The sequence below is a fragment of the Petaurus breviceps genome, unplaced genomic scaffold (assembly GCF_028583685.1).
Source record: "Petaurus breviceps papuanus isolate PSGF00001 unplaced genomic scaffold, PetGlider_PUasm1.0 90778, whole genome shotgun sequence".
Classification (NCBI taxonomy): domain Eukaryota; kingdom Metazoa; phylum Chordata; class Mammalia; order Diprotodontia; family Petauridae; genus Petaurus; species Petaurus breviceps.
Genome location: NW_027187343.1, coordinates 1,583,845 through 1,600,541, shown reverse-complemented (window position 1 = coordinate 1,600,541; position 16,697 = coordinate 1,583,845). Strand labels below are relative to the sequence as shown.

The 16,697-nt window shown below is 35.9% G+C and overlaps 1 protein-coding gene across 4 annotated transcripts in view; it reads left to right on the top strand.

The window, feature by feature from the left end:
* Window positions 1-16,697, top strand: part of CDC42BPA (CDC42 binding protein kinase alpha) — a 409,866-nt gene that overhangs the window by 388,253 nt on the left and 4,916 nt on the right. For 3 of the 4 annotated variants that reach the window (XM_069069123.1, XM_069069121.1, XM_069069122.1), the window contains 2 exons: window positions 8,648-8,765; window positions 15,819-15,976. In XM_069069123.1, coding sequence (XP_068925224.1) covers window positions 8,648-8,765; window positions 15,819-15,976 — 276 coding nt within the window. Of the gene's footprint in view, window positions 1-1,579; window positions 1,766-8,647; window positions 8,766-15,818; window positions 15,977-16,697 lie in introns of all 4 variants that reach the window. The other variant, XM_069069124.1, reaches the window with a different exon arrangement.

The window sequence follows — 16,697 nt, the reverse complement described above, 5'->3', positions numbered from 1 at the left end:
TTCCCCTTACTACCTAAATCACATTGGAAACTTAACAGCAAGCCACCATTTACCAAAAGCTTCTTTGTGCCTGGCCCTGGACTAAACACTAAGGGAAATGCAAACAAAATCTTTGCTTTGTTTTTCTTTTTGGAGGGCAACTGGGGTTAAGTGACTTGCCCAAGGTCAAACGGCTATTTTTTGTGTTAAGTGTCTGAGGCCGGATTTGAATTCAGGTCCTCCTGACTCCAGGGCCAGTGCTCTATTCACTGTGCCACCTAGCCATTCCCAAAATCTTTGTTCAAATCTATGGGGAGCCAGAATTTAAATGGTTGTTGTACTGCTAGGTGGCGCCATAGTGCAGAGAGCAGGGGCCTTGAGTAGGAAAGCTCTAAGTTCATGTTTAGCCTCAGACAGTTGCTAGCTGCTCTGGCCAGGTCACTTCTGTTTCTGCTTCAGTTTCCTCAGCTGTCAAATAGGGATAATAATAGCACCCGCCCCCCATGGTTGTTGTGAGAATTAAATGAGATAATATTTGTAAAGTGCTTGTACAGTGGGAGCTATGTAATGTTAGTTATTATTTTTATTATTGTTTATTTAATTTCAGGTATGGTCACTGATTTTATTGATTTCCCTTTGTCATTTACTTTTACACATATTGAAGCTGTCAGTGAAGGATAAATTTTCCTTGGTTAAAGTAACCAAAGACCATTCAAGGACAAATATTTGCTCTGAAAGAAATTTGATTTTTGGGGTGGCTAGGTGGAGCAATGAATAGAGCACCAACCCAGGAGTCAGGAGGACCTGAGTTCAAATCCAGTCTCAGACACTTAACACAAAACTAGCCATGTGACCTTGGGCAAGTCACTTAACCCCAATTGCCCTACCTTCCCCCCTCCAAAAAACATAAAGAAAAATCTATAAATAAGTGAAATTTGATTTTCATTATGTTTGCATGATTTTGGCTACGTATCAGGAAAGCTATTCTAGTTGAAATGACTATGAGAGAACTCTGAGCTAGTATTTTTCTCTGAGCTAGTATTAACTAACAATATCTGTGGTTTTTTAGAGCATTTAGTAATTTTGTTTCTTAAGCAAAACCACAATATTCCAATAGTTTTTTTCTTCTTAGGGTCAGCCTTGAAAACATACTGTTTCCTTATCTCTGACTTAACACTTTTCTTGTACAAAAGCTTTGTAGTCTAATCTGGACAATTTATAAGATCTTATATTTTTAAAAAAAAAAGGCAAAATGGAAATTCCATTCTTCTCCAAGCATAAAGCCACATACTGGATACAATCAGAGGAGCTATGCAACTTCTCAAGCTCTGACGAAGACTATGAGGCGTTGTTTAAAAATGTGTGACCTTGACCTCCTGAGGTTAGAGACGTCCCTCCAGTATTTCTCATTGTCTCAGAATGTGGAAGCTGTGTTAAAGAATGAATTGATTAATGCAAGGATTTACTTGCAATGTGAACTGGTGCTTCAGCTTTCCCTTTTTCCTATAGGGGCATGCTTGTCTGAAATTTCACGTGTAACTACTGATTCCGTTTCCATCACCTCACTACCTTTCTTTCTTTCTGTTGTTGTCTTTGATAGCCGGGTTTCCCTCATTCATCCCCTCATCATCACTCCGGCCTGATCTCCTCTCCGATCAACTTTGAGCACGTCTATCACATGACTGTTAATTCTGCCGAAAAATTCCTCTGTCCTGATTCCATAAACCCTGAATATTCCCCGTCTCTGCGTTCTGTCCCTGGTACACCAAGCTTTATGACTCTAAGGGTATGAACAGCTGAGTCAGGTGTTTTACTAACTTAAATAAAGTTTACTAACTTTATTATGCATTTCCTAATGCCTGGCTTAACAAATAATATAGCAAGCTGTTAGCATTTCCTGAATGTTTCCTTCTGACCCACCCTTTTCTGCCCAGATTTTCCTTTTTTCTTTTTTCATTCCTTTCTTTTTTATATTTACTTTTATTTTTGGCTTGGTGGTAGAGGGTTTTTTGGTGTAGTAGTGATTTGGGAATTTTTTTAAAGAAATAACCTCCCAATTTTTAAAAAACTTGATCACATAAAGAATAAGTATTAACCTTTTTTAAACTATAAAAACAAAATTACCAATTTTCAAATAAAGGCCTGCCATTCTTAGAAAGGGGCTCATGTAAAGTTTTATTCTAAATTATTCAAAAATTTATTACAGAGAAATATAATATTTGTGAGATTAAGACCCAGGCTAAGGCACACAGTTATTTTATATTTATTTTTATCTTTCCCTACAATCTTTCTTAAGAATTTTAAAACCTCCAACATACAAACTAATAATATTAACTACTAATGAATAATAGGAAAAACTATCCTTTGCTCAAAAAAGAAGGTAGACCTCATAAATCAGAAAAGAAGCCATTAGCAAGAACTAGGGTACTGAATTGCTAACATGGATCCCGGCTATGAAAACTAAATCCATGTGAGAAACAAAATGAGGCAGATCACATTCTGGAGAACTGTGGCATCTGCTGTCATTTTGCTTTTGTTTGGTCTTTCTGTATTTGTTTACATTAGTTTTTGTGTGGAATGGAGAATATGTGTCCACCTTTGAAGCAGAATTCCCATTTTAATGAAAACATGCTGCTTTCACTAACCCTATCTGCCTCAAAGGGGAATTTTCTTAAAATAAGCAAATAATAAAATTTTAGGACTGTTCCATATGGGCTTATTTTCCACAATTCCCTGTAATAGCTTGTAGGAAATAGTCATATTGTATTTTTATCTAAATGTGTAATAAAGTAGTTCTTCATTTGGAATATTGGCTATAAGAGGTGACAAAAAATTTATCATTCTGTCTTTAAAATTGTACTGAAGATTTCTTAACTCTACGTGAATTTAAGACAAATTACCAGCTTATAATATTTGTAATGTCATTTGCACATTCGTAAAATGTCATTGATCCAGATTAAGATTTGCCACAGTAATAAGAACAGGTAAGCAGTAGAAAACAGATGATATCAGCAATGGTAACTAAGTGGTAAGTGGGAGGAAGGGTAGAATTTCAAAAGAGTGTTGGGACATACAAGTAAAGTATTTATAATAGGAAAAATGATAAAAACTTCACATAAGACCTCCATTTGTTCATAGAAACAATACTTGTGAGGCAAGTTTTTGCAGTATTTTTTAAAAGATTTGCATGGGCAAAAGATTGGAGGACTAGATATCCAATGTCACTTTGGTCATGGACTTTTGTTCTCATTGTATTTACTGGAATCTGATTTTTATATGGTTTTACTTTAAGCATGTCTTCTGTTCGTCTTTCCTCTGATTACTTCAGCCTTGCCAAGCAACCAGTGGATGTAATGGCTAATTGTTTAAAAATTTATTAGTTTTACATTAGAAAGTATCAAAATGTTAAGGTTTGGGGCTTGGTTGTTGGTTTTGTGTTGGGTTTTTTCTTTTTAAGCTTTTTTTCCCTTCCAGTAATGTGATAGCAGTAACCTACTTGTCAGAGCTTGGGACTCATCCATTGCTCTATCGAGATTCTTTGTACCACATTATATGCACGTTGCTTCTGTATCATAAAATTAGTTGCATATGAATGCTTGTCTATTGAACTGCCAGCATTGATTATTTTTATTTGCATTTTATTTTCTTAGAGAAAAGAACAGTGAAGCATTTGATTTGGGGAAAAAATACCCACACAAAGAATTACATGGACTTTGCAAACTATGTAAATCAAAACTGTAGTGGGTGGTGGAATTTGATGCCTATTTGATACAGAGTTTCAATATGCTTTTTCTTCCAAGTGAATGTATTTTTTTCTTACATATCATCATTGTTTACCTTGCTTGACTAATTTTGATCTTCATGTGATAGCTATTTATCACAAACTTCTTAAAGGTGCTTTTTGTGGTATACTTAGAAAAACTTAGTGTTCTTTACTTAAGTAGAATAAAAGTATCTATGACTGAGACATTTATAGAGTTAAGGAGTTAGAAGTAACCAGTGGCACAGTAGATAAAGGGTGGAGTCAGGAGGACCTGAATTCATATCTTGCCTCAGACACTAACTGTGTGACCTTGGGCAAGGCATTTAAACTCTGTCTGCCTCAGTTTCCTCAACTGTAAAGTGGGGATAATAATAGTACCTACCTCCTGGTATTGTTGTTGTGAGGACCAACAGAGATAGGATTTGCAGAGTGCCTAACACATAGTTAATAAATAAATAAAAGCCCTTCTTGCTGAAGCAATAATCATATCACACCAGTCAAGCAAGATTCTTCTGTAGCTTGACTTTTATTTCATCGTGGCTCAAAATATTCTACCATATAGCAAGCCACCATTAAATTTTCCATCTCCTTCTTTCTTGTTGTTTTGTTTAACTTCTGCAATTTCATGCTAGTTGTATTCCTATAGTTTGCTAGTGTTACATATCAAATTATTTGTAAAATTGCTAATAATTCATTGGCTTCCTGTGGGAAAAAGGTTTTCTGTATTCAGCAATACAAGTAAAATGTATATTATTAATTAATTATATCGTTATTTACATAGAAACTCAATGATAGATAAATATATGGTGCTCTGAGGAAAAAATTGATCAAGGGAATTTTCTAGCTGTCATTTATAACTATAACAATCACTTCTATCAGAATGAAGCATTGGTAATTTTTTCAGTATAATTTTAATGGTAATCTTGGCATTAGAAACAGAAGCTTCTGAGGAAGTGAAATTAGGAGTAGCTGTTGCATCCATGTGCTCAATAACAAAAACAAACTGGGATTTCACATGTTCATTTCCCTGTTCCAGATTGTTGATAAGTAACCTGGCTTAATAGTAACTGAAAGGTATAGAAAAGGGGAGGATATAAAAAGTAGTTTGAACATTTAGGCCTTTCTTTGTACAAAGGCTTTAAAATATGATTTTATATACCTGTATTATTGTTAAGTAATTTAAGATAAGGCAGTGTAATGTTTTTAAATTTTTAAAAATTATTTTAATAATAATAAGTGTGTATGTAGATTTTTCTAAGGAATCTTACCTTTGACTACCAAAAGGTTGAATATATCCCTTCTGAGCCTTTAAAACAGAGATCCTTTCCCCAAGTAGTTAGGAAAAAAAGATTTAATAATTTTGAAGCACAGTAGAAGAAGGGCAGAAAATCATTTGCCAACAATGATCATCCAGCTTCCTGAACTTCAAAGACCTCATGGTGACATGAAAGAAATCATTTGCTTAATTTGGGGTTAGCCTGGACAGAACCCTCAGAGATCCTGTGAAGGTAGTCAGAAACCTCACATAGTCAATAAATAGTCAAGTACTATTTATTAAGCACCTGCTGTGTTCCAGGCACTGAGTTAAGAACTAAGGATATAGGGAAAGGCAAAAAGCAGTCACTATTCTCAAGGAGCTCACAATCTAATGGGGGAGATGGCATGGAAACAACTATGTGAACAAAAGGTGTATATAGGATAAGTTTGAAATAAGTCTTGTATGGAAAACACCAAGATTAAGAAAAACTATGAAAGGCTTCTCACAGAAGACAGGACTTCAACTGAGAGCAGAGAGGAGAAGCTAAGTGCCAGTGTTACTACATCATAGGATATGTGGAGGGCATTAAGTTGTAAAAAGGCTAAAAACATGCACGAGGTTCAGCCAGACAGAGAATTTTATTGATTCTAAAAGTGAGCCATTAGAATTTATTCCAAGTGCCTGACCCAGAAAGCCTAAATTTCATTTAGCACATCATAGAAGAACTGTGAGTTAGGAAGAAGTTTTTATTTCATTATCCAGCAGCTTAACCCTTTAGGACAAGAGTAGGGAACCTGTGAACTAGAGTTCTAGGTCTTTGGGTGCAGCCTTTTGACTGATTCCAAGTTTTACAGAAAAAATCCTTTTATTAAGGAGATTTATTCTGTGAAGTTTGGATTCAGTTGTAGGGCTGCGCTTAAGCATCTAGAGGGCCACATGTGACCTCAAGGCGGCAGGTTCCCCACCCCTGCTTTAGGGTATCTCTGAATATAGAACTGAGTATAAGACTTCATAATTGCATTTTTATTGTCAAGTTGTCTCCCTGCTTTTAAGTGGCTAGTGAAATATGTGAATTTTTGTTTCTAGCAGGTCTCCTACAGTGATGTGTCTGAAAATCAGAATTTAAATGGAGACATCTTGGAAATACTGCTTCCCCAAGATCATAAAGATTTATTGCTGGATCATTATTAAAGGATGATAATTTTATGTAATCGTTTGTGAACTACACTGACCAAAGGGAGAACTAAAGGGAGGAAGGCAGGTTAAAAGGAAATACTATAGGCTAGTAAAATATTCATAGTTAGCCTTTATTTCTTTTATTAATGTTGAATATAAATGGGAAGAAGAGGTTCTAAAAATAAATACATACCTATATCATATTGTTTTTAATAACTATAACCAGAAGTCAAGGAACCTGGTGATCAATATAATCAAATACTTTTTCCAAATAAATATTAAAATGGAATACTCTCGAGAAATGGAAAGGTAATCATATTTGAAAGACTTAATCATCATTTAATAATAGCAATGGCACAAATATAGTTCTGCCCACCTTACAAAATAAATCTTGCCTGTACCTCAACCGCCATGGTGCTCTAGGCTTTTATGTCCAATTCTTGTTCAATCCTAGGAGCCTGACCCCATACAGATTAGTTTCTTTCTTTGACTCTACCCTTGTCTCATAGTAAAATTAAAGGGGAATTTCTAAAACAAAGCTAAGGTATAACCTATGCCTAGGGTTTTCCCATATATAAATAACAGGATCCCTTCTTGCAGAGTTCCATAATGTGCAGTATGGCCATCAGGTATAGCACAGCTTTATGTTTCCTCCACCACATAAAATGCATAAGATGCAGTGCTCTCACCATTGTACCATTCTCCTCAGATTTGTACCATTTAAATAATAGCAATGCTATGTAGGATTGGCAAGATCCAGTTCTTCTGCATGGTCATAGCATGACTTTGGTCCTCCATTGGTAATCTAGTCCTTTTTTGTTTTTTTCTTCTCAAGTTGTTGAGAAACTCTCCCACCTAGAGCACATGCCTTGCCTACAGATTCTCTAATTGAAGGACTCTTCAACTCAGGATTATCCATAAAGTAACCTCCAAGGCTGGGAGCATTCATTCTCAGGATTGCTAATGTCTGGCCTGTTCTCTAAAATTGAAACACAAAAGCAGAAGACATCCAGACACTCTAATCTCATTGTCACCTGGGCAAATGTAGGCCACCTTCCGTGTGCCATCTTGCAGGTGGCCATTTTCTACTCCCAGAGGAAAAAGTTGTGTTTGTCCTTCTTCGAAGAGAACCATGGCATCAGGGAAATGATGACATGACTTGCAGTTAACTTTAATTTGAGGGAGGGGGTGCTGTGCAAAGTCACCAGCCTTACTTTCTCCTCCAGAGCTATTTGGAGTACCTGAAAAGGCCTTAGCCTAAAGGCCAGGGTGTCCCATTGCATCCTGGGTCATCTCCAGTCATCCTGATGAGTATTTGGTCACTGGAGAGGAAAAAGTAGCAGAAAGGAAAAATCCCTTTCTTTCCTGCCATCACCACCACCACCACTACCACCACTGTTTGCTGCAGTCCAGTTTGAAAGTCCAAGGGAAGGAAGCAGTGGGTAAAAGGGGTGAGACATTTCACAGTTCACTCTTCTATACCACAGAGGGGGCAATTCCACTGACCAAATTTAGTCCATCCTGTGCCCCAGTCAACCAATCAATCATGCACAGGCAATCCCCAGTCACTAGGACCAACTACAAGATGTCCTCCCAGTTACTCACATCCACCTCCCTGGGAAGTGTCCCCTCACCCTAAAATCTCATTAAGCCGATCAAGGGACTCATCAAATTGCTCAAGATTTCTCCTAATCAATCTGTTACATAAAACAATATTTTAAAATTCTTGGTTAGAAGATATGTTTTGTGATCTGTGCCCAGAACAATTGCCCCTGCTGCAACTCCCCCCTCCCCAATTATACTACTGTTTGGGGCCCTATATTTTTGGAAAAACACCGTGGCCAATTCTCCCTTCCGTTGTATGCCAAAGTAATTTAAGATTGATGGAAAACTCAGACTGATACACCTAACTGAACATTTTAACCAGATTGTCCTCATTTAACCAGATAACCTCATTGTCCTCATCAATCTACATGTCGGTGACACAGTGCTATGATTTATGTGAGTTTTTAAAATAACTCCTTCTATGGGAGTAGGTAACCACATGTGAGAAATTATATTAAATAATATATATCAAAAAGTACAGTTTAGTGTAACTGCAAATTTGGGGCATTTGTTGTTTGTTAGGTATATTAAGATCTTAGCAATATAGGGAGCTTTATATTGTTGTCTGCCTTTGTCCATGTAATTCAACATTTGAGTATTAGTGCCAACTCAGTAACTTCAAGCCGCTGTTCTTGCTATAAAATTCTTATGTTTCAGTTTAAAAAGAAAAAAAAAAAGCTCTTCCACTTGGGATTTGGTTTTGCTTTGTTTCAGGGTTATTTTGTGTGGGAGGGAAGGTGTTTAATTTGCACTCCTTGCTCACTCTAATAGGAAGGAAAATTCTATTGTCAAGTATACTGAAAAACATCTGTGCAATAAATCCTTTCCCTCAGGTTGAAGCATTTCTTTTTCCATCTCTCCTTTAGAACCTCAGGCCTCAAGAAAGTCGGACAATGTTCAGTGGTTCTGTCAGTATTCCATCTATCACAAAATCACGCCCTGAACCGGGACGTTCCATGAGTGCTAGCAGTGGGCTAGCAGCAAGTAAGTATTAAGGGTCCATGAAAGTATTCATCATAACCCTGGGCTTCCTGCACTTAAATTAAGAAGTGCTATCATTTTATTTATTCTTCCCAATTCTTTCTTTACACGTGGTAGGATATTGACACAGTTAATTCACAGAAAAAAAGCTCTCCCTAAAGGCCCAGTGCTCCTAAGTTTACATACAACTTCAGTCAACAAGTATTTTCTATTGGATAGCCTATCAAGAATTGTACTTGTTCAGAAAATACACCCACCTTTATCTAAAGCAGTGCTCAACAATTACGGTTTATATTGTGCTCTTTCATAGTTGCATAGTGTCTAAACTTACCAGAAAGAGGCATTATCTCCTCCAAAACTGCACAGAGGTGGCAAGAATTCTACTGTGCCTGAATAAGTGTAGGGATACAGAAGATCAGAGAGAAAAAAGTAGAGAATTGAAATGATTGAAAAGTTTAAACCTAACAGCATTCAAATGATTAGAATCTTGTACTTGAAACACATATGCTAAGAATACTTTCTTTACCTCATGGTTTTAGATCCTTATATATTATCCTTATACATTTATCAGTAACTAATCATTGCAGATTCTTAGCTCATTTCTTTTTTGGCAGTATTCATTAAACTGGTGTATGCAGAAATTCTGTATTCACGGTACACGTGAATTTCAGCAAAGCATTTGCTAGTCTTTCACGATGTCCTTGTATACAAAGTCCTTGCAGAGATACAAGCTTGATGGTAGTATCATTATATAGTAGAACAAACAGACCTAAAGATTGATGATAAACAAATTGATATCCACCTGGAAAGAGGTTTCAAAGTGTAGTCCCAGAGGAATCTGGCCTTAGTTTTTTTTGTTCATCATGCTTATCAGTGATGTGGAAGAAGACTATACTAATTTGATTATCAGATTTACAACAGAAGACCTCAACAATTTTTTTTTCAATAAAAGGGTGAATCAGATAGGGTGAAATTTAATGGAAAAATGCAAAGTCCTGCATTGAGGCTCAAAAAAATCAGCTGCATAAGCTCCAGATTGGGAAGACTTTGCTAAATTATAGTACTTGTTATTTGAATAATATTACAACAAGAAGGCAAGATAAATTGAAACAAATAACTCAATACTGAAATTTCTGGAAATGTTTTGATGCACATGGAACTGACTGCTAAAATGGACAAACCATGAGTATGTTTGAAATGTCCAGGAGATATGAATGATTTTATTACACTGTAGAACTACATAATAACAAAAATGGAAGCAAATTTTACAAGATGTAGACAAGGCCATCACACATCCTCAGATCCTAATTATCCAACAATGTTTGAAAATAAATGCAGTTCAGTTTTAAGAAAATAACTTTATTCTGCAAATAAGATTAGAAAACAATAGCAGAAATTGAGGAGTTGCTTAAACATGAAAATGGAAAAGATAAAGAACCAGAAGTCATTGAAAATCTATACTTGATAAAAATTCCAGAAGCACTACACAATAATGAAACAGATGGGAAGAATAATGCCAGTGTCTTAATTCACAATCAATGGATTTAGAATCAGAAAGATGTGAATTTGTATCTAGTCTCAGGCATTAACTGTGTGACCTTGAGCAGGTCATTTAACCTGTCTACCTCAGTTTTCTTGTCTGAAAAATGAAGATAATAGGAAAACCCACACAGTATTATTTCAAGGGTCAAATGAGATCACAAAAAAATTGCAAAAATACTTTGCAAACCTTAGAATTATGTTAAGTACTACATTATTACTGAATGATTATGAAAAGATGAGCATACTTTAGAATATAGTTTCCAAAACCTTTTTTTTCTTTGTTTCACAGCGTAAATTTAAATCTAACTAATAAGTGATTCCCAGGGGCAGCTGGGTGGTGCAGTGAATAAGAGCACCGGCCCTGGAGTCAGGAGTACCTGAGTTCAAATCTGGCCTCAGATACTTGACTCACTTACTAGCCCTGTGACCTTGGGCAAGTCACTTAACCCTAATTGCCCTCCAAAAAAAGCCCCCCTCCCAAAGTGATTCCCAAAAGCTGGTGTCTGCTGGAATTATCATTATGAAAGACTGCGTCATCCCACAATATTTGACAGAGTGTACAAATATTTCAGGACTTGCACACAACAGTATGTGCTGTGGTCGTTGCCATAGTAAGAAAGGTGAAGCTACCTAGGAACATACTCTTAAAAAGGATTAGATACTGCCATGACAGAAGTGAGTTGAGAATACTACTAAAGACCTGTTGAAAGACATTGGAATCAATATCAATATCTAGTCAGTATATATGCAGCAGAAATTTTAAACACTATATTGCTCAGTTAAAGACAACAAAATGCAAATTGGAATAAAAATGAAAATGACAGAAATTTTTGATAATGTTAAATCAAAAATTGAAAGTCAAAGTGAAATTTTTAAGGGAATCAAGGAGTCATGGAAGCTTAAAAAAGCAACAACCCTTCAGTATCAAATCAAATGTACTAGAGAGGCTTACAAAACAAGTCAGAGGAGAGAGAGAACCCTTGAAGGAGGAACATATGAATCATATCCAGGTATCTATAAGGTTGAAAGAAGTCTAACAGAACAAAAACACAGATTCAGTTAAATATGAAATGGAAAGCTTGTATGCCATTAATGAATGATAACAGTTACATCAAGGGAGATAGCTCAGGTGAAAGGTCCAAATAAGATCCATAATTTTTACTTAGGTTTTTAATATAGGAATGCATGAATTATTAGCAAAGCCATTGTCAACATCCTTGTGTAAACTTGATCCCATCATTTTTACTAGAAGGCATCATATTTTACCATGACTGTAGTAACCTCTCCTGTTATGAGCCAATTACATTTTTATGTACTTAATACAAAGCAGTCACGACTTGTATCACTCAAAAATGTGCAAGCATATATACAAAAATAGTAGTTTAGGAGCAAAAAGGGTTTTCAAAAAAGCCAGGGGGATATAAAGAGCAATACATTATCAACTGTGATTTTTGAACAAGTCACCCCAAACCCATAGTGACATTTACATCATCTTAAATGAGTATCACAAAGCTTTTGACTCTTATTACACACTCGTAGTTGGTAATGTATGTCCACTATATAAAATAAGTTAGCCATACTGAGAATAGTAAAATATTTGATGTACTCATGGATAACTATTATCTATTTCAAAAATACCACCAACTCAATAATATGAAGAACAATTTATATAAAAGGTAACTTGTTCCAGGGAGACAGATTAAGGCTGCTGTGGATCTGCTTAGTCTTAAATCCTATCATCATTCTTGAATAAAGTTGATATGGCTTTTAAACCAAAGGGGGAATTGTACTAAAATATCTATGACTTTGATATGCATGGATGATAACCAAGTTATGTGACCCCACTGAAGAGCATATTAAATAGCCATTTCATCTCATAAATACTTATTTTCTCCAAAAATATCAAAATGCCATTTTTGTCATTTAGATAGATAGTGTAGTGGGTAGAGCTCTGGACCTGGAGTCATGAAGATCTAAGTTCATATCCAGCCTCAGATACTTACCAGCTATCTTATTCTGGGCAAGTCACAAACTATATGCCTCACTTTGCTCATCTGTAAAATGGGGATAATAAGATGCAAGCATTTCCTTCTCAAAGGTTTGAGTGAAACACTCTTTGGGGCTTATCTCAAATTTCAATTCCAACTACTTCCATGGTTTTATAGAAGCCACTAAGGGTATGACCAAATCTCTCATCCAATTTAAACAGACCTACTATAGCACTTCCAAGCTAACCAAGCATTGTTCACACCTAGTGATCAATCAACGTGTGTTCTCACCTGATAAATATGTTGGGACTAAGTGAAGTGGCATAATCTTGATCCCACACTTACACAAAGAACAAAACATATTTACGAAGGGACTTGCTAGAAAATTCAAATCAATATTTAGATTAAGTAAAAATATGGTGAAAGAACTCCAAGTGGAGGTAGAAGGGCAGTTCAGATGACAAAAATGCTCATTTCAAGAGGTGAAAATGAGTTAAGTAAATTAGAAGGTAAGGTCCGCAAGCACTCAAGCACCTTTTCCTGGCTACAGCTGAGGGACTTTCATTTGGCTTAGAAAAACAGGAAAAAGAGAGGGAAACAGAATGGAAACAATATAAGGGGGAAGTTTTCCAGGCAAGAGTTTTTGTTATTCACATGAACGCTTTTCTTACGGCATTTACTATATAAAATACATCTCAACACATCTTTTTGCTGTTGAGTTGTTTCAGTTGTGTCCAGCTCTTCATGACCCATTTGGGGTGTTCTTGGCAAAGATACTAGAGTGATTTGCCATTTCCTTCTCCAGCCCATTTTTACAGATGAGAAAACTGAGGCAAACAGGGTTAAAGTGACTTGCCCAGGATCACACAGCTAATAAGTATTTGAAACTAGATTTGAGCTCAGAAAAGTGAATCTTCTTGACTCCACACTCACACTCTATCCACTGTATGGCTTAATTGCCCAGCCTATCCTTGGCTATCATTTTAATTGAATGATTCATGGATCAATTAAATTATAATTTTGTTTCATGACCTGAAGCTAAATGAAGTTGAGTCTTTGAGGGGGTGGGGAGGTGAATGGAAATATTCAATGATTTTATAGATGTTACCAGTGATTATTAGTAAATACTAATAATATATAGGAATTATATATAGCACCTTCCAACCAAAGAAACTGAAAACATTTCATAAAGTAGTTGTTCAGTGGAACAGTGTATTATTTCCTGAACCTCTAGCTGGAAGCTCTGCTATTTTTTGTTATTTTAATTTATTTTAATTAACAAAAATCTCATTTCTCTCTTTTACTACCCCACTCCTGTTGGGGAAAATAAATCCCTTGTAACAAATATACAAAAAACAAAATGAAGACACACATTGACTATGGCCAAAAAATGTCTATCTCATTCTGTACTCTAAGCCCATGGAATCATGGTTGGTCATCGTGTTAAGCAGAGTTCTTAAGTATTTTTAAATTGTTTGACTTTATTTATAGAGTGACTGTTGGTAGTGGTTACTGTATATATTGTACTTCTGGTTCTGCTCACTTTACTCTGCATCTTTTCATGTTTCTCCAAAGCCATCCCTTATAATTTCTTACAACATAATAGTATTCCATCACCTTCATATATCATATTTGTTCAGCCATTCCCCAGTGGATGGGCATCCCTTTAGTTTCCAGTTCTTTGCCACCACAAAAAGAAGCTCTGTTATTTTTATGGAGACCACATACTTGACCCTTTGATACAAATACTCGTGATTACCTTATATTGTGAGTATAGTTAGAGGAAGTATGAAGCTTGCAATTCCTGAAAGCCTCAATCAACCCAGATTTCTCACCTATCTAAAAATTTGAGTGTTTCTTTCATTCTCATCCTCCCTCAGGATTAGCTCCTACTTTTTCCTGTAACTTGAACATTAAGGGAAAAACTTCAGTCCCTGGTGTGGGTCGTCTCTTTTCTGACTCCTTGCTTAGCAGCTATTTCCCTGTTTTAGGAAGCTCTAATCTTTGGAATTTGGGACTATGCTTAGAAAGCTGCCTAGCTCCAGTCTTTGAGGAATCCCCCAAAAATAGTTTTATAAGTCATGGTTTGTTTTTTTTTTCTGTTCAGTTTTATGGCTCCACTGCTCTTTTTATTTTAAATTGTAATCTGAATCCAGTATTTTAAAATTTAAATTAAGTAAAAGTAGAATTGTGGGTAAAGTCTAAAAGAAAAGAGGTATCACATATAATCACAGGATCTCAGAATAAGAGTAGGTTGAGATACCATCTAGTCCAACTCACACTTAAGATAAATATGCCCTTTGCCACATTCCCAGATATCATTCATCCAGCCTTTACTTGAAAAACCTCAAAATAGGCACCTAATATCATTGAAGCATCTTTTCAACTTCAGAACAATCCTAAAAGTTAGTAACTTTTTACTTAAAGTGAAGCTAAATCTGCCTCTCCTTAATTTCCACCAAGTGCTCCTTCCATTTCTCATCTAAACTGAACAAGACTAATCCTTCTTCCATGGAGTGAAGGTCCTTAAAATACTTGAGATCATCTCCCTCCCCCTATTTCCATCTTTTCTCCTCCAAACTAAATATTATTATATTTTTTGAGACATTGTTTGTACAGTATTTTTTTTTTTGCCTTTTTTTTGGAAGGCAGTTGGGGTTAAGTGACCCAAGGTCACAGGGCTAGTTTTTTTTGTGGTAAGTGTCTGAGGCCAGATTTGAACTCAGGTCCTCCTGACTCCAGGGCCGGTGCTCTATTCACTGTACCACCTAGCCGCCTCTACAGTATGATTTCTAATCCAGTACTGTCTTGAGCTTAAAGTCCACTAAAAACTCTAGGTGGGTTTTTTTATTTTTAAATTAATTTTATTAAGTTCATTATTTATTAATTTAATTTTAATTTTTAAAAAGTTTTCTCAGATGTAGCTTGTAGTTTAGCCTTGCCTTTATGATTTTACCCTTGTGCAGCTGATTTTTTTTAATGTCAGAATTGACTTTGATTTATTCATTCAACAAATACATTAATATTTATTAAGCACTTTATGCTGAGCACTGTTGTTTGTGCTGGAGGCAATACCAAATTTAAATTAGACTTATTCTTGCCTTCATGGAGCTTAATAGTCTAGTACATTTATCTTCATTAAATTTCAACTTGTAGTTCTAACCTGTCATTTTTGGGGAGTGGAGTTAGAGTAAACCCATTTGGTCATCCATTTTGTTAACTATTCCTCCCAACTGGCAGTAGTTGCTTGCTTTTGCTATATCTATAAAAGATATGCTATCTTTTGCATATCCCCTTGCTCTCCAGTTGACAAGATCAAAACATTTACAAAGAGATCTTGAAAGGATTCATTCCATTTTTCTTCCTGCTTATGAAATAGATATAAGTTCATGTGTTTCTTATTGCATAAGGTACATAGAAGCTATAATGATGTTTATTTATTTAATGACATGCACTTCTCTAACCTAAGATTCTACTAATTTTTTCTTTCACACAAGTAATATGAGGAATTTGCACAATATTTTAGGGTCATCATCACAAAATGGTAGTGCATTAAGGAGAGAATTCTCAGGAGGAAGCTATGGGACAAAACGGCAGCCTATGACCTCTCCCTCAGATGGTTCATTGTCCTCTGGAGGTATGGACCAAGGAAGTGATGTGCCAGCAAGGGACTATGATCGGGAGGTGAGTGTGACAGATACCAGGTAAAGACTGTGGATGGAAATTTGAGGAACTCAAAAAGTGGGATCAGGTATTAGAAATTCATGAATGTACATTAGAACTAAGTATCCCATCTGATAAAGCTTGAAGTACAGAAGAAAAGTAGCAAAACTGAGTTTACTTAAATAATTCCATCTTGAGATCAGCCTGTAGCAGTTTCAGTGAATCACTAGTCATTCTTACTCTGTGAGCAATGAGACTAAGCAACTTGGGTTTGCAAACTAGAATTTTATAGGATTCTGTACCTTGAAAAGGAGCTTTTCAGCTGAGTTATTAGTCTGACTTATGTGGAAAGAGCACCCATTTCTAAGTGCTTTCATAAATAATTACTTGCACCTAAGCATATAGCATGTATTTTTCTTTCTCACTACACACACACACACACACACACACACACATACAAAACTATGCTTTGAGAGATTAATGACAGTGAAAAAGCAAACAAAATATTTTAATTATAAAAAGGTGGGGGGGGGCAGGAAGGGGGAGCAGTATCTGTGGTGGCTTGTGCTTTTTCCAAAGCTATGGTGTAATGGAAAGAGTATTGACTTTGGAGTCAGAAAAAAATTGGTTTTCCTGGCATTGCCACATAAGACTTTGTGGCCTCTCAGTGTCTCAGTTTCCTCATGTGTAAAATCAAGATAATGTCTCCATTCCCTCAGAGTGCTATTTTGAGGATCATATG